Source organism: Paroedura picta, chromosome 4 (genome assembly GCF_049243985.1).
Source record: "Paroedura picta isolate Pp20150507F chromosome 4, Ppicta_v3.0, whole genome shotgun sequence".
Lineage (NCBI taxonomy): Eukaryota > Metazoa > Chordata > Lepidosauria > Squamata > Gekkonidae > Paroedura > Paroedura picta.
In genome coordinates this window covers 141,079,229-141,097,426 of record NC_135372.1, presented here as the reverse complement: position 1 = coordinate 141,097,426, position 18,198 = coordinate 141,079,229, and the positions used below count along the sequence as shown (strand labels likewise).

General features: G+C 50.5%; 1 protein-coding gene across 7 annotated transcripts in view; it reads right to left on the bottom strand.

The window, feature by feature from the left end:
• The window catches only part of LOC143836516 (ammonium transporter Rh type A-like), a 28,569-nt gene extending 10,681 nt beyond the window's left edge, over nucleotides 1-17,888 (bottom strand). Inside the window, exons 1-2 of one of the 7 annotated variants that reach the window (XM_077335882.1) lie at nucleotides 6,901-7,082; nucleotides 2,657-2,731 (exon numbers count right to left, since the gene is read on the bottom strand). In XM_077335882.1, the coding sequence (XP_077191997.1) occupies nucleotides 2,657-2,662 (6 nt within the window). In that variant the 5' untranslated portion in view covers nucleotides 2,663-2,731; nucleotides 6,901-7,082. Of the gene's footprint in view, nucleotides 1-2,656; nucleotides 2,732-3,298; nucleotides 3,457-3,513; nucleotides 3,567-4,131; nucleotides 4,374-6,785; nucleotides 6,810-6,900; nucleotides 7,083-17,765 lie in introns of those variants that run through there. The other 6 variants (XM_077335885.1, XM_077335886.1, XM_077335884.1 and 3 more) reach the window with 6 other exon arrangements.
• Between the last annotated feature and the right edge of the window lie 310 nt (nucleotides 17,889-18,198).

Sequence of the window (18,198 nt, the reverse complement as noted above, 5' to 3'; positions counted from 1 at the left end):
GCTGGCAGCAGCTCTCCAAGGTCTCAGGCCGAAGTTTTTCACATGGCCAACTGCTCGGTCCTTTTTAACTGGAGGTGCTGGGAACTGAACTGGGGACCTTCTGCATGCCAAGCAGAGGCTCTGTTGATCAGCCACCAAGCCTCCTCTAGCCTCAAGGCTCTTCTCTATCACTGGAGAAGGCTCTTGAGCAAAACCGGTCTGGTAACTTCCAGGTTTGTTGCACTGGGCTGAACCTTACTCTTCACGGATTCTTATCTGGGATTGGTGGCATTATACATTAACCTGGGCTAGACTGGGATGCATCAAGGAACCGCATTTCTCCCCCCGCCCTTGCAGGTTTGTAGACATGCTTTGCTCTTCAGTCTGGAAAGGATGCAAAACCACGTGTGCATGAGTATGCGTGTTCTGAGCCCTCTCTAGATAGGTCTGTGCCCTACCAGAATGCCAGTGCTGTGGCCATGTGACACGTACTTGCCTTGTGCCACAGGCTTCGTACCGGCACCATGGCTGACATTTCCTAATTTGCACATTTGCAAGAAACACCCAAGCAACCCTGGAGATGCATTTGTGGCCTACGCCCGCATTTGCCTCCCTTACGCAGAGGAGGGAAAGGATGAGGGAAGCTGCAGGCAAACTCAAGCCCAGAATCTTGGACTGAGCAGCTCAGCATGCCTAGACACCAGGGGGCGCTACATCACTGTAAGGGTGTGTAGGTGCTGTCTCTTTGCATGGACTGGCTCTGTCATCACTTGAGAACTGCCCTCTGATCTCTTCTCTCCCTTTGTCCTCTCCCTTTATTCACAGGGCTTTCCACAAAGGCCCATTTCTCTGCCGGTCCCTTCTGTAGAGGCAATGCCCTCATACTCCCACACACGGCATGCTGGATTAGCAGGTCATTTGTGATAGGGAAAGGACGCGTTCGATAAGCTTCTCCTTTCCGAAGGGGGTATTGGTGGTGGCTTTTTTAATGTACAATATTTTTACGTCTTGCCTTTCTACCCAAACAGAGCCACCTGTGTACCTGCTTGTGTACCTGACAGGCAGGTTTTTTGATAAAAGGAAGGTGGAGAAGCTGCCTTTTCATTCTGATATTTAGAACCTCTTCTCTTGAGAGCCAGCTTGGTTGAGTGGTTAAGAGTGGTGGCCTCTGATCTGGAGAACTGGGTATGATTCCCCACTTCTCCTCATGCAGGCAGCTGGGTGACCTAAGCAGTTCTCTTACAGCTCAGTTCTCATAGAGCTGTTCTTGCAGAGCAGTTCTTCTGGAGCTCTCTCAGCTCCACCTACTTCACAGGGTGTCTGTTGTGGGGAGAGGAGGGGAAGTCGATTGTAAGCCACCTTGAGGCTCCCTCGGGTAGTAAACAGTGGGGTACATAAAACCAGTTCTTCTTTTTCTCCTTTCCTTTCGGCTGCAACTTGAAAGTGAACTGGATCTACTTGAACAAATGTTAAGTTTGCCTTTTTTGCAAGAGATTTATTTACTGCACTCAGAGTCAAGCTTCTATGACTGAGCAAAAATCTACTATATTAACCAAATATTCCAATTAGGTTATGGGCCCAGCATGATTCTGCTGCAAAACTGCTATTTACAAAACCTCCCAATAGTGAAAGAGCTTTCTCTACCTGAGATGCTGGAGAGCTGCTTCTGGTCTGAGTAGACAATACAGACCTTGGTGAACTGATGGTCCCATTCAGTATAAGGCGGCTTCATGTGTTCATGTAACTTCTAGATTGATTCCCTTTGCTGTCATTCAACATCTTGTCAGAAGTCATAATGGCTAAAGTAGTGTCCTTCCGCTTGGTGTCTGTGTCCTGCTTGAAGACCTAAGGTAAACTATGGGCAAAGGAGGGGTCTGGGTTTGGGTTTTCAGCTTCCAGGTGAGGACTGGAGATTTCCTAGACTTGCAATTATCTCCAGGTAACGGAACAAAGTTCCTTTAGATAAAATTACAGCTTTGAATGGTGAACTCTAGGGTATTATACGAGCTTTACTTCCTCTCCCAACCCTGCCTTCCCCAGGCTCCATCCTCAAAGTTTCCAGGAATTCCCCAGTCAGGAGTTGGGAACCCTAGTCTTTGGTCTGATTTGCCTACTGGCTTCGGTTCACCAAAATGCTGTATCCTTGAAGTTGCCATACTCCTGAGGAACCTTGAGATCTCCCACTATTACAACTGATTTCAAAACAACAGAAATCAGTTTCTGGTGTAGTGGTTAAAAGAGGTGGCCTCTAATCTGGAGAGCAGATTTGATTCCCTGCTCCTTCACATGCAGCCAGCTGGGTGACCTCGGGCCAGTCCTGTTAGAGTTGTTCTCACAAAGTTGCTTTATTAGAACTCTCTCAGCCCCACCTCCCTCACAGGGAAGAGAAAGAGAAGGCAATTGTAACCCGCTTAGAGACCCTTCCGGTAGTGAAAAGTGGGGTATGAAAACCTCTGATCTGGAGAACTGGGTTTGATTCCCCACTTTATTGGAGAAAGTGACTGATTTTGAAGGGGATTGTGCTCTGCTGAGGTCCCTCCCCCAAATCCCGGATTCCCTAGGTTCCACCCCTAAATTCTCCAGGCATTTCTCAAGCCAAAGATGGCAACCACATTATCCTACACAAGGACTCATCCTGTCTCATGTCTGGAGCATCCCTCTGCATTCCATCCCTTACTTGCATTTCCGAAAATACGTCCTCTTTGGGAATTCTGAGATCTTCCCCCTAAAGCCACCTCCAATTGTTTTTGACCTGCAACATAAGAAGGAAAGTAGTGGGGATATGGTATAAAGTGCTGGAAAACGCATGATCTCAAGTGTGCATGCTTTAAGAGCATAAGAAGAATGTCCTACAGGGAGCATTGGAGGAGAAGTTAACATAATTAGATTAGGAACTTCCTGATGTTTTTCAAATAATCTCCTGGGTCCTGACTGGCTCAACTGGAGACTTCCTGCTCCTTTGAGCCCGCTTTCTCCCTGCTGGCTTCCAGAATAATAATAATAGTCAGTTAGACTGTTAGGACTCTCTCTCCCCTCCCTTGCAAATACAATCGTTTATCGTCTCAGTACAACTATTTTATTCTGTAAGCAGTTGGTGCTCTGCCACTTCTTGGCATATTTAAACTCCGTCAACACAGAAGAACGGTCTTTCGGAGATGCCGTTGAAACGGCCAAAAAATAACGGATCCCAGAGACGCCAGCTGTCCCCTTTATACATTTGATATTTGTTCTGTGCAGACCACCAACATTCCAGGTTCAACCGAAATGGATGGGAAGGGAGCAGAGTTGCCTCCCCCGGCCCCTCCCTTGACCTCCACACCTGTCTTGGGTCTTCCATCAGCCCTGGACCAAACCTTCACATGGGGATGTTGTCTTCTGCAGGAAGTCTCTGTGTTATATTTGTGGAGCCGATTCACAAACTGTATAAATATGTGCCTTCTCTTCTGGAGGGGGTTGTCCTTCCTGGAATTTCAATGTCGAATTCAAAACAACAACAACAACAAAAGGAACGGAATGAAAAGGTATCTTCTTTACCTGTTCTCTGTCTAGGAGACGGGCGGGAAGGGCAAAGTCTCTCATTGAGACTTTGGCGGATAATAGCCAAGACTCTCCACTTCCGTCAGAAGGACAGCCTTGAGTAACCCTTTCAATCCCAGTAGAATTAGGCTACTGGGTCGATCTGCTCTTCCCTTTCCCCCAAAAAGCATAAATGGGCATCCTCTCATTTCCCCCTCACAACTATCCTGGCACGAAGGTAAGGCTGCAAGAGAGCATGACAGAGATTTGAATCCAGATCTTCCGGAAACCAGTCCGATATGTTGACGGCTACACCGTACTGGCTCTCTGTTCCAGTGTTGTGTTCCAGCAATTGTCAAACCTCAGACACTCAACACTGGCTTTGTCTAACTGTTCAAATAAAAACTGGAATAAAGATATGCAGTGCATTTTGCTCAGATGCTCAGAAAATCAAAGCAGCTCTCTTTGAACTAGCAGATTCAGTCCTGTTTACAGATGGGGGGGGGTGTTTCTCTGATGCCTGGGCCCCCATCGACGATCCTTGGGAGTCCTCCCTTCCATGGGATCAAGGGATCCTCTGGTAGAGTACACAGTGGGATCCAACAAACTTTATTTGCCACACGGTCGCCCACTCACCCCGTTTGTGGAGATCCCCCTGCCGTTCTTCACCGTCGTCTCTGGTTTTAAGCCTTCAATCTCTTGCAGATGTAAACTAGCCCTCATAAAGTTCATAGCTACAATAACAAATCAGCTGAACAAGCCACGTTGCGAATTCCGGACCGAACAGTTATGGAAATAGTTTTGAAATGTTAACCCCGGATCTTTGGAAGGCAAAGTAAAGCTTGCAGAATACAAGCCAGGCATCTCTTTCAGGGGGGGAGGAGGGGGACGAAACTCCCTGTGACTTCGCAATATTCGTGACTGGGGTAAAGTTATGTTCTTCCGGAAATCCAGTGGCAAGGGATTTCAGTAATTGTTACAAGAGAAAAGGGGAAGAAGAAGGAAGAAGGAAGAAGGAAGAAGGAAGAAGGAAGAAGGAAGAAGGAGCAGCAGCAGCTCAAAGCGGTTTACAGTCGCCTTCCCTTTCCTCTCCCCACAACAGACACCCTGTGAGGTGGGTGAGGCTGAGAGAGCCCCGAGATTATTGAAGAAGAAGAAGAGTTGGTTCTTAAATGCCGCTTTTCTCTACCCCAAGGAGTCTCAAAGCGGCTTACAGTCGTCTTCCCTTTCCTCTCCCCACAACAGACACCCTGTGAGGTGGGTGAGGCTGAGAGAGCCCTGAGATTACTGAAGAAGAAGAAGTGTTGGTTCTTAAATGTCGCTTTTCTCTACCCGAAGGAGTCTCAAAGCGGCTTACAATCACCTTCCCTTTCCTCTCCCCACAACAGACACCCTGTGAGGTGGGTGAGGCTGAGAGAGCCCTGAGATTACTGAAGAAGAAGAAGAAGTGTTGGTTCTTAAATGTCGCTTTTCTCTACCCGAAGGAGTCTCAAAGCGGCTTACAATCACCTTCCCTTTCCTCTCCCCACAACAGACACCCTGTGAGGTGGGTGAGGCTGAGAGAGCCCTGTTATCACTGCTCGGTCAGAACAGCTTTATCAGTGCCGTGGTGAGCCCAAGGTCACCCAGCTGGCTGCATGTGGAGGAGGAGCAGGGAATCAAACCCGGCTCGCCAGATTAGAAATCCACTCTCCTAACCACTACACCAAGCTGGCTCTCAAGAAAGCAGGAAGCACAAAGCTTCTTCAGAACTACAGGAATCTATATGAAAAAATAAGAAAGGCAATCAACACTTTTTCCGAAACCTGGTTAAGACATTTCTGAATGCTGAAGATTTCTTGTGACGTTGTGCGTCTGCGTGAGACAGAGAACAACAGAATCCGGGGTGTGCAAAATTGTACGCTTGTCACATCCAGGTGGCTTGCCGTGTTTGCCTGTAGCTGTAGAAAAAGAGCCAGAGTCCAGGAGCCCCTTAAAGACACGTGAAATTTGTGGCAGGGGAGGAGCTTCTGTGAGTCGCTGCTCACTTCCTCAGATACAGCTCGAATGGGAGCCCGTCTGTCCTTATATCCTGGAGTTCGGAGTAATCTCAGATGTTGAATGCCGATAGCAGGTCAATGACAATTGCAAGGGTGATCTGTAGGGTTCTCAGCTGGCTGCATGGGGAGGAGCGGAGAACCCAACCCCACTTGGCCCCATGACACCGTCCTGGCTCCCTAAACCTACAGTCTTTAAATTCATCAAAGCACCTTCTTTGCAAAAGAATAATTGCGCACCGGAGAGACTGTTGACCTAGAGCCACGTCCAATTGCTTCTGGGTAGAACTGTTCGTATTGTTCCTATAACTCTACTCTGAATGGTTCATACCAGGTGGGCTTAAGACCGATCTTAAGCTTAAAAGTATTAGAAGCACCCTCAGGCAGGAGAGCTAAGGCTTATAATATAAATGAAAAAGTGACCTGCAATTTACACTAATTCATAAAAAGCCAGATCTCAGCCTTCCTTCCTTCCGAGGTCGGTAAAATGAGTACCCAGCTTGCTGGGGGGTAAAGGGTAATGACTGGGGAAGGCACTGGCAAACCACCCCGTATTGAGTCTGCCATGAAAACGCTGGAGGGCGTCACCCCAAGGGTCAGACATGACCCGGTGCTTGCACAGGGCATACCTTTACCTTTACACCTGGAGAAGATGGCTGTGTTGAAGGGTGGCATCTAGAGGGCAGCAATCCCCGTTGAGCTCCCCCAACTCATCCTCCCAAGTCTTCCAAGAATTTCCCAAACATGTGAGGGCATCCCACTAGGCATGCCAGCCTCCAGGTGGGACCTGGGGATCCCCTAGAATTATAGCTCCTCTCCAGATTGCAGAGCTCAGTTCCCCTGGAGAAAAGGGCTGCTTGGGAGGGGGACTGAGGGATGCCAGCCTCCAGGTGCGACCTGGGGATCTCCTGGAATTGCAGCTCCTCTCCAGACTGCAGAGATCAGCCCCCCTGGAGAAAAGGGCTCCTTTGGAGGGTGGGCTCCATAGCATGATCATCCAATGAGGTCCCTCCTGCCCCAAATTCCACCCACACCTGGATCCACCCTCAAATTCTCCAGGTTTTTCCCAACCCAGAGCTGGCGACCCTAATCCCGACCCTAACGACACAGCACTGTACCTCACTGAGCTCTCTTTCCTCCCCATACCTTCCCCTCCAGGAACGTCCCCACCTGTAGTCAACAGCCTCCATGCCACTGTCACGACACCCCTGCGAGGCAGGCCAGGCTGAGAGCCCACGACCGCCCCATGGTCACCTGGTGAGCTCCCGTGGCAGAGCGGAGATTCGAATCCGAGTCTTCCAGCCCCTTCCTAGCCTGGCACTCTAACTGTCTGGCCTCCCTGCCAAGCAAACCCTTTAGGGGCACGTACCTCTTCTCAGTTTCCTTGCTGTCTCCTCGGAGAAGTGGGCCGGGGGAAATGGTTAAGGAACGGAACCTGTTTCCCCCACACGGTTCTCCTCCCCCGGGGCCCTTTCCCTAAATGTCCCGTCAAGTTAGACAGGTTCTCGCTGACCAGCCGCCAACCACTCGTGAGCTCTCCCGTCTCCGGAATGTTCTTCCGGGCGTAAACCACACTTGACAGTTGAGAGAAAGAATCTCTCACACTCCGAGGAAGAGTTGTTTGCACATGAAAGGTTACAGCCAGAACTCAACTCGATAGGCCTTAAAGTGGCCGCTGGACGCAAACTTTGTCCTTCTGCTTCAGACCCATGTGGCGACCCAACTGAATCTCGCTCCCCCTTCTGCGAGTTCAAGCAGACATTGCTGGTTGTCCTTCTTGACCCGGGATGATAGAGAATGGATCTCTCCCGGCCCTGAGGCCTCACATTTTTGGAAACAGGAGAAGGGCTCTGTATTCTGGAAGGATGAAAGGTGTTGGCAGAGTTTGGATATAGAATAGAATCCTAGAGTGGGAAGGGGGACTACAGGCCATCTAATCCCACCCCCCTGCTCAGTGCAGGATCAGCCTCCAGCATCCAGGAGAAGGATCTGTCCATCCGCTGCTTGAAGACCGCCAGTGAGGGGGAGCTCCCCACCTCCGCAGGCAGCCCCTTCCCCTGCTGAACTAGACTCACAGAATCCTAGAGTAGGAAGGGGTCATAGAGGCCATCTAGTCCCACCCCCTGCTCAGTGCAGGATCAGCCTCAAGCATCCAGGAGAAGGATCTGTCCAGCCGCTGCTTGAAGACGGCCAGGGAGGGGAGCTCCCCACCTCCTGAGGCAGCCCATTCCATGGCTGAACTACTTGGACTGTGAACATTATTTACCTGATAGCTAGCCAGTACCGTTCTACAAGAAGTGTAAACACATTTATGCAAGTCCTCTTGCTTGCTGCCAACAGGAACCTTTCGCTGCCCTCCTCCCAGTGACAACCTGTCAAATACTCCAAGACAGCCATCCTGTCCCCTCTCAACCTCCTCTTCTCCCAGAGAGCCAGTTTGGTATAGTGGTTAGGAGTGGGGACTTCTAATCTGGCCTGCTGGGTTTGATTTTGCACTTCCTCACATGCAGCCAGCTGGGTGACCTTGAGCTAGTCACAGTACTGATAAAGCTGTTCTGACCGAGCAGGAATATCAGGGCTCTCTCAGCCTCACCCACCCCACAGGGTGTCTGTTGTGGGGAGAGGAATGGGAAGGGGATTGTAAGCCGCTTCGAGGCTCCTTCAGGTAGGGAAAAGCAGCATATAAGAACCAACTCTTCTTCTTCTTCAGGCTGAACATTCCCAAGTCTCCTTCCTCATAGGGCTTGGTCCCCTGGATCATCCTCACCACTCTTCACCTTCTCCATTTTGACAACATCCTTTTCGAAGTGAGGCCTCCAGAACTGCACACAGTACTCCAGGCGTGGTCTGACCAGTGCCGTATACAATGGGACTATGACATCTTGTGATTTTGATGTGATTTTGATGTGATAGGCATGGAGGCCCCTGTTGATACAGCCCAAAATGGCATTCGCATTCTTTGCCACTACATCACACTGTCTGCTCATATGTAGCTTAGTCCACAAGTACCCCAACATAGAATCATAGAATCATAGAGAATCACAGAATCATAGAGTTGGAAGGGGCCATACAGGCCATCTAGTCCAACCCCCTGCTCAACGCAGGATCAGCCCTAAGCATCCTAAAGCATCCAAGAAAAGTGTGTATCCAACATTGTGGTGACACTCTGGTTCTGAGGCAAAAACTCTATGGTAGAAGCTAATTCTACCGTAGAGTTTTTGTCCCAAAACCAGAGTGTCACCCCAATATTCCCAACGTACCAATTCTGGATCATGTTGGAGTCACATGGCCATGAAATGTTGGATCACAGAATCCTAGAGCTGGAAAGGGCCATACAGGCTATCTAGTCCAACCTCCTGTTCGATGCGGGATGAATTTCTCTGCTTCTGATAAGCCCACCCCCCTGTTCTCCACTGGATACCCAGCGGAACCTGGCAAACCTAGCCACAGCTGGCATCATGGAGCCCCCATATCCCCACCCACAGCCCCCCTGCCTAGGACTACCAACCTACACTGGACCTTTGAAGATATCCCATCATTACTATAGGAATCAATTCCCCTGGAGAAAATGGATGTTTATTTGGGCTCTGGGTACCCCACTGAGATTCCTTCACTCCCCGGATCCTGCCCTCCCCAGGGTCCGCCCCCCAAATCTCCAGGCATTTCCCAACCAGAGCTGGCCACCTTCCTTCTGCCAGTACTAACCAGGTAACTGTCAGTTCTCAACTCTTCTCAGCTGGGGCTGGAATCACTGAATCTTCCTCAGCATCCAATTCTAAAGTCTCTCGCTCTGCTCAACTGATGCTACCCAATCAGATTCCTTGTTTTACCCAAATGGGATTGTTTGCCTGGTGTCATTCTGTCGTCCCCTTCTTCTTTTGCTCTCAATCGCTCCCAGCATTAGGCTCTTCTCCAGGGAGTCCTTCCTTCTCATGAGGTGGCCAAAGTATTTGAGTTTCATCTTCAGGATCTGGCCTTCTAAGGAGCAGTCAGGGCTGATCTCCTCTAGGACTGACCGGTTTGTTCGCCTTGCAGTCCAACGGACTCACAAGAGTCTTCTCCAGCACCAGAGTTCAAAAGCCTCAATTCTTTGATGCTCGGCCTTCCTTATGGTCCAACTTTCGCAGCCATACATTGCAACTAGGAAGACCACAGCCTTGACTAGACGCACTTTAGTTGGCAGGGTGATGTCTCTGCTTTTTAGGATGCTGTCTAGATTTCCCATAGCTTTCCTCCCCAGGAGCAAGCATCTTTTAATTTCTTTGCTGCAGTCCCCATCTGCACTGATCTTGAAGCCCAGGAAAATAAAATCTGTCACTACCTCCATTTCTTCCCCATCTATTTGCCAGGAATTGCAGAAGTAGACAACACTTTGCTGCATAAAAATAACAAAAAATCGGATCAGCTGGTCACCCAAGGCTCTCTGTTTCTGTGAAGAATTAACCTTTCGCAGTCCTTCATCTGTCCGTGCAGCGTGTCTACATTGTTAAAGAGCACAGTCTGTGGCACCTGCATAGGCATGGAGGCTCACAACGGCTGCCAAACAACAAGCAGATGGCCAAGGCCTCGGGGAAACCAAGTAAAAACACCCCTTGTTTGGTCCAAACACCCAGATTCACATCCCAAAGCCAAGGAAACGCTCCCATCTTGTTAGCACATTTTGGTAACATAACATATGGAGGCCAGGGGACCGCACACATGTGTGAAGGAAACCCCCACGGAGAGAGAGAGCTGGGCTGAGCAGGCAGGAGAAGAGACGGACTTTGAATTCCTCCCCTCCTTCACTTCTTCCCATGCGTTGGTGGCTTCATCAGAACTCAAGAGTTGGAGAGTCTTTGCAGCTCGGTGCAGAAGGGACACCACATCTGTAGAAATGTGGATTCATGAAAACGTAATAACCACGAAGAGTCTTGCCTCTTGCCATTTCAAGGCCCAATAGTTCTTCTCCAGCTTGCCAGCACAAGTTTATCCATTCATCATGAAATGGGCTCAATTCTTGTCCCTCTCTCCTGCTCCCTCCCTCTCTCCCTCCCCCCTCCCCCTTCCTTCCTTCCTTCCTTCCTTCCTTCCTTCCTTCCTTCCTTCCTTCCTTCCTTCCTTCCTGTCTCTCCCTCCGTCTCTCCCTCCCTGTCTCTCTCCCTCCCACCCTTCATCCATGTCTCTCTCGCTCTCCCTCCCTCCCTCCCTCCCTCCTTCCTTCCTTCCTGTCTCTCCCTCCGTCTCTCCCTCCCTGTCTCTCTCCCTCCCACCCTTCATCCATGTCTCTCTCGCTCTCCCTCCCTCCCTCCCTCCCTCCCTCCCTCCTTCCTTCCTTCCTTCCTTCCTTCCTTCCTTCCTTCCTTCCTTCCTTCCTTCCTGTCTCTCCCTCCGTCTCTCCCTCCCTGTCTCCCTCCCTCCCACCCTTCATCCATGTCTCTCTCGCTCTCCCTCCCTCCCTCCCTCCTTCCTTCCTTCCTTCCTGTCTCTCCCTCCGTCTCTCCCTCCCTGTCTCTCTCCCTCCCACCCTTCATCCATGTCTCTCTCGCTCTCCCTCCCTCCCTCCCTCCCTCCCTCCCTCCCTCCCTCCCTCCTTCCTTCCTTCCTTCCTTCCTTCCTTCCTTCCTTCCTTCCTTCCTTCCTTCCTTCCTGTCTCTCCCTCCGTCTCTCCCTCCCTGTCTCTCTCCCTCCCACCCTTCATCCATGTCTCACTCGCTCTCCCTCCCTCCCTCCCTCCCTCCCTCCCTCCCTCCCTCCCTCCTTCCTTCCTTCCTTCCTTCCTTCCTTCCTTCCTTCCTTCCTTCCTTCCTGTCTCTCCCTCCGTCTCTCCCTCCCTGTCTCTCTCCCTCCCACCCTTCATCCATGTCTCTCTCGCTCTCCCTCCCTCCCTCCCTCCTTCCTTCCTTCCTTCCTGTCTCTCCCTCCGTCTCTCCCTCCCTGTCTCTCTCCCTCCCACCCTTCATCCATGTCTCTCTCGCTCTCCCTCCCTCCCTCCCTCCCTCCCTCCCTCCCTCCTTCCTTCCTTCCTTCCTTCCTTCCTTCCTTCCTTCCTTCCTTCCTTCCTTCCTTCCATCCCTCCTTCCCCCTTTAAATACCATTTTAGGGGCTGTGGCTCAATGCTCAACAGAGTTGCCCAGGATTGCTGGCGTCACAGCTATGGTGAGAGGCATGTGATGGGTGCAGCCCAGTAAGTGGGTAGCTCTAGGAATAACAGAGAAGTCTATGGTTCAACCACAGAGTTTCTGGCCATTCCTAGAGCTACTCATTGGCACTTTGGGGTGGCACCCGGAAGTGACATAACAACACCGAGGCTGGCAGTGGTTTTATTCTTATGTTTCTCCGTAGGGTTGTGCGGTTCGGCACGGTTCGGCTGCCTAGGCAATCATCAAAGCCCAGACCGCACCGCACCGCGCAACCCTAGTTCGGAGTGCCAGTGGGCAACAGAGCCAATCGACAGGAAACTTCCTGCCCTACTGGAAACTGATCCTAGCAGGCTGCCTGACACCCCTCGTGGTAGAGCATCAGCTTGGTATGGAGAAGATCCCAGCTTCAGTCCTGGGCATCTTCACTTGGGTTTAAACTACAAGTACAACGATATAAGCTAGATATCAGGAAAAAGTTTTCTCAGTCAGAGTCGTTCAGCAGTGGAATAGGCTGCCTAAGGAGGTGGTGAGCTCCCCCTCACTGGCAGTCTTCAAGCAAAGGTTGGATACACACTTTTCTTGGATGCTTTAGGATGCTTAGGGCTGATCCTGCGTTCAGCAGGGGGTTGGACTAGATGGCCTCTATGGCCCCTTCCAACTCTGTGATTCTGTGATTCTATGATTCACTTAAAGGGATCAGGTGATAGGAAAGACCTCAGCCTGAGACCCTGGAAAGCTACTGCAGTCTGAGCAGACAGTACTGACCTTGACGGGCCAAGAGTCAGATTCAGGATAAGGCAGCTTCATGTTTTCATGTTGCGAGGAAAGCAGGGTCTGAAAATCTACTAGGGGAGCTTTCACACTTGCACAACAATTCGGTTTGAAATTTGCAAGCAGCTCTGGCCATTCCACACAGTAAAACTCTGGCCATTCCATCGCAAACTGCTCAAAAGTGAACCAGAAGGCCGCTATTTAGAGGGTGCAAATGCTCTTCTCATTCTCTGAGAATCCACAGGCCCAATTCTCTCTCCTTAGCAAACCCCTGTCCGAGTTCCCCCTCTCAATTACCGCAACAGAGTCCAACCCACAAGCGAGGCTGTTTTTGCCGTGCCCCCTTCGGCCACCTGCCTCCCACCGCAAATTGCAATCCAAAACAAACATCAATAACAACAAAAAGAACTTCACCGTGAGATGGAAACCAACCCCTGGGCTTCCTGTCCCCGGAGTCTGCTTTCCTTTGATGCCACCTGCCCCTTGCATCTTTCCAGGATATCCCAAACATTTCCCCCGAGGAAACGTTCAAGGGCATGGCGCACAGGTGCAGCGGCCATGGAGCTCCCGAGGGGCACAACCTGTTTGCCGTTCATTTTTAGGTGGGGAAGGCCAGAGGGAGGACACCCCACCCCCCTCACCCGCGCCTTTATAATCCCAACCTTGGATAGAAATTCGCACCCCACATATCCTCTCTGGGTGACAAATCACTTCCCTTGGAAGAGGAGATTTGGGGAGAAGGGGGCCGGAAAGACTGGGGGAAGGGGGAGGTCAGGGGGGGGGGTCTTGTTGTTTTGTTGTTCCCTATTTACAAATCCCAGCTTTTTCCTGGTGCCGACGGTGGGAAAAACAACAGGATGCCGAACCCAGCCGTGTCCCGCGGTATCAGACAATGCCGTCGGCACAAGACCATGGTCATGATTTACATTTTATTCTCCCTGCTCTGTTTTGTCCTCTCCCACCCCCTCTCCCTGCTCCAGCGGTACCTCCTAAAACGCACCTGGCATCGCCCCCCCCCCCCTTCCCCGGTGCGCAGCAATGGCCTCCATCGGAAGTCTGTGCCTAGATTTCTTCCTTCGTCCCCAGATGTGCAACATCCTTTTTCTCCCTGCAAGAGGCGGGTGTGGAAAAGCAAAAAAACAAAGCCGGCCGGGCAGATTTCCTTTGTAGTAAACAAACTCCCCGAATGGAGGCAGCAGGAGAGGCCTTCCTGAGATGAGATTTCGGGAGAGGAGACATCCTGGAAGAAGAAGACCTGCTTTTTTGCACCCCGTTTTTCTCTACCCGAAGGAGTCTCAAAGCAGCTTCCATTCGCCTTCCCTTTCCTCTCCCCACAACAGACACCCTGTGAGGGAAGGGAGGCTGAGAGAGCCCTGAAATTACTGAAGAAGAAGAAGAGTTGGTTCTTTTATGCCGCTTTTCTCTACCCGAAGGAGTCTCAAAGGGGCTTACAGTCGCCTTCCCTTTCCTCTCCCCACAACAGACACCTTGTGAGGGAGGGGAGGCTGAGAGAGCCCTGAGAGAGCTCTGAGAGAACTGGGAACTGCAGATTGGTTGCAGGAGTGTATCGCTATCCGGAGGGTGAATCCACTTTTCTGGGCCATTTCGCACGGCTTCAAAGTAGCACAATGGTTGCTATTTGGAAACGCTACTAATTTGCCATAACCCACGACGTCGTAGACAATCTGCAACAATCCTGAAACCAATCAGCAAAAAGCGCCTCGTTGTGGCGCTTTCAGGGGAATCCAGAAAAGTGGATTCACCCTCCGGATAGCGATACACTCCTGCAACCAATCTGCAACAGTAGCGCTAAAGACCTGTGCGTTACCATTGTTGCTGGTTCTTCAAAGTCCCTCCCCCTGGCTCTCTCCTCCAAACTTCCGGCGAAGCGATCGCCATTTTTTTTTCTCCGAGCGAGCGTGGATAAACGCACCGGCGAGCCTCTTTCTGTTTAGAGGCTTCCCTGGCTTGAGTCCTTCACTTTTAGTCACTAAGCACAAACCACTGAAAAGCCCGTTTGCTGAAATAAAGTCCCTTTATTTTTTACAAATAAATTCAGCCGAAAATCGAGCCCGTGAGAGGGGGGGGGGATTTTTTTTTATCACTCGAGGCAGCGTGCAAACGATCATACAATCAAACGACAGCTCACATTAGGCAGCTGGATGGGTCTCTCCGTAGCAACGAATCTACCTAGATTCGTTGCTATGGGTCGTTTTTTTTTTTTAAACCTTTCTTAAAGGGAAAGGGGCTGTTTGGGAGCATGCTAACGGCTGCCCATTGGCTGCTTGGCGGCCAGGGGCGGGACGAGCTTGGCAATAGCGCTTCCTTTCTAGCGATTTCTGCTGAGACCGGAAGCCTGTGGGAAACGCTAAAAAACGCAACTGATTCCACTACAAAGGCAGGTATGCATAACGACGAATTCCACTATTTTAAATGGCGATTTTTCATTCCGCAAACAATTTGCAACAAAGATCCCTGTGCGAAAAGGCCCTCTGGATTCCCCTGAAAGCGCCACAACAAGGCGCTTTTTGCTGATTGGTTTCAGGATTGTTGCAGATTGTCTACGACGTCGTGGGTTATGGCAAATTAGTAGCGTTTCCAAATAGCAACCATTCTGCTACTTTGAAGCCGTGCGAAATGGCCCATATTTTTGTCCAAAATGTTTCTCTTGCGTAGAGCAGGGGGTTGGACTAGATGGCCTGTATGGCCCCTTCCAACTCTATGATTCTATGATTCTTCTGCTAATGCTGCTACAGATTATTGTCTGAAGCCTCTCTGAATATTTGCCATGTAATCACTGAGGACTGGGGCCAAACGACTACAGTTAGAGCTTGGCAAGGGCTGTCCTGAGGGTTTGGGGCTTCCTGGGCAAACAACTAGTAATTAAAATGGGGGGCGGGGGGCTTTGGGGCCATAGTCATTGGTAAAACATATCTCACTAGATGTTTTACCGTCCTTTACTGCTGGCGTCTCAGTAATCAGGGTATTATGCTCAAGATGCCAGCACTACAGGATGGCAAATTATCTAGCGAGGTTTTGGTTTTAACCTTTAAGGCCATATGTGGCCTGGGCCCCATGTAACTTTAGGGACCGCCTGACTGAATACACCCTCCGAAAGACTTTCCACTCAGCCAATACGAACAGGCCGGCGATCCCTGGCCCTCAAGAGGTACATTTGGTTTCAACCAGGGACAGGGCCTTTTTGGTCCTGACCTGGCCCCTACCTGGTGGAATGAGCTCCCGGAAGAGCTGTGGGGGCCCTTCAAGAGTTAGCTCAGTTTCAAAAGGCTTGTAGGATGGAGCGCTTCCGCCAGGCATTGGGTTGAGGCCGATAATCTAGGCGCATCTGCATGAGCCCACCCTGCAACATCCCCCCCCCCACACACACACACACAGAAACTAGGGCCTAGTCTGCACACAAAGGATAATGCACTTTCAATGTGCTTTGGCAGCTGGATTTTCCAGTGCAGAACAGGAAAATCTACTTCTAAAGTGCATTGAAAGTGCATTATCTATTGTGTGCAGACTAGGCCAAGAATACTGATTGGCCATGTGTTAGATACTGGTTTGCGACAGGATATATATCTTTTTTGTTTTACTGTTCCTTAATTGTAGTCAGTGTTTTATAGTTTTAAATCTGTGTCACTTATCTTATGCTATTAACTGCCCCGAGCCGGGTTCTGGGAGGGAGGGAGGGAGGGAGGGAGGGAGGGATGGATGGATGGACAGAGACATGGTTTTTAATTGTTTGGAGTCTGTTGTGTACATTGATATGTCCGGTAAAGTTTTAAATGGGGTTTTAACCCGCCACGAGTCAGACATGAGAGTGGCGGGCAATAAGTCCAATAATAATAATAATAATAATAATAATAATAATAATAATAATAATAATAATAATAGATAGGCAGGCATGCAGGCAGGCAGTCAGGTGATAGGCTGGTGGGTAGGTAGATTGATAGATGATAGGTAGGTAGGTAGTTTGGAGGAGTCTAGAGGACCACCTGTTAGGAGGGTGTGATTTTTAAATCCCCAAGAAGGTGGGGGGGGCTGCACTGGATGGCCCTTTGTGGTCTTTTCCAGCAATCCTACAAACCGACATGGCGAAATCCGATTTAGTCTTTGTGCCTCTGAAACGATTAAAATCCTGCTTTCCCCCCAACCTGGCAGCAGCCAGGCCTGGCCAGAGGACCTCGTTTCGAGGATAACGTCTCGTTCCAGCGCTTGTCCCAGGGTGGCCTGAAGTCGCCGGGGCGGGAGGGGAAAACCTCGGCTCCCCTGTGCCAGGCCCTGCGAGCACCAGCCCACCAAAGCTGCCGCAGTGGGCCCGGCTCCAGCGAACTGCTGTTTTGCAAAGATCGCCGGGCTTCTGCTGGACAAAGATAAGCACAAGAATTCACAGGGCCCGTTCCAAATATCCTGCCAGCTTCCGCCCGCTTCCTCGCGGCTGTTTCGTTTTTGTCTCCTTTCCGCTGCATCATGCTGGGGACGGCTTCCTGTTTTCTAGCCAGAGATCCTGGAGGTGCCGGAGAGGAGGACCCCCAGGAGAAAGGAGGATGGGTTGGGGGTCTCGTGTGTTTGTGCGTGTGTGTGTGTGTGGGGAGGTGTTGTTGTTGAAAGGCTGCGGCCGGGGAGAAGAAGTGCATTCCGGGAAGGAAACGCTGAATACGGCAAGGAGACGGCAGCCAGGAACTTCACCCAGGCCCTCGGGGAACGAGGCCGAAGGCCTGTTGGGTGTCGTCACACGTTCCAAGATGGCGGCCCTCTTGGCGAGAGGGCTTGCTTGAACGGGAAAAATGAGAGCATCGGTTCAAGGGGAGGAGGAAGAGCTGACTCAGTTTCCACTTGGCAGTTTCCAGGTCACATAAACATTCCATGAAATGTGTGCTTGGCGACCTTCCATTGGGGTGGCTGCATTCAAAAGAGTTCATTTTTACTCCACCCCACCCTCAAAGGAAAGTGCCAGAGTCAAGGAGCACCTTAAAGACCAACAAAATTTGTGGCAGGGGAAGTCGTGGCTCACTTGGATACACAAGGTTGGATACCCACTTTTCTTGGATGCTTTAGGATGCTTTGGGCTGATCCTGCGTTGAGCAGGGGGTTGGACTAGATGGCCTGTATGGCCCCTTCCAACTCTATGATTCTATGATTCTATGATTCTATGATTCTATGATTCTATGATTCTATGATTCTATTTTATGATTCAGTGGATGCTGTGTCATTCTATTGCTGCAAATTTTGTATTGGAAGATGTGTGCTGTGACTCAAGAGTTCCTCTCCTGACCCGGGTTTTGTGAGTCTTTTAAGTGCTCCTGGACTCTGGCTACAGAAAGACTAACACACTCACCCATCTTGATCTTCCTCAAAGGAGTTCTACACAGCATGCGTGGTTCTCCAGTTTTATCTCCACAACGGCCCTGTGAGGTAGGCTAGATGGAGTGAGAAAGAAAGAGTGACTGCCACCAGGGTGTAGTCTGCACGGTGCTTCTTACCCAGTCCCAGTTCGAATGAGTCCCTCCTGTCTACACTGAATTCAATTTGCATTTTGATTTGGGGCACTTGAAATTTTCCTTCTGCAGCATGCATGATTGATTCGGAGTGACCCTAACTTTCCTCCACGGTATCCAGAAGTGGATATGGCCCTTGATATTTGAAAAATTACCATCAGTACGTGTGCAGATTTTTGCTTCTTGTGAATTAACTTCCTTCTTCATGCCTGGTAGCAAAGCAGTCTTCCCTGATTGGCCAGGGTGTCAGTTCAAAGACTTCCTGGTTCCTGG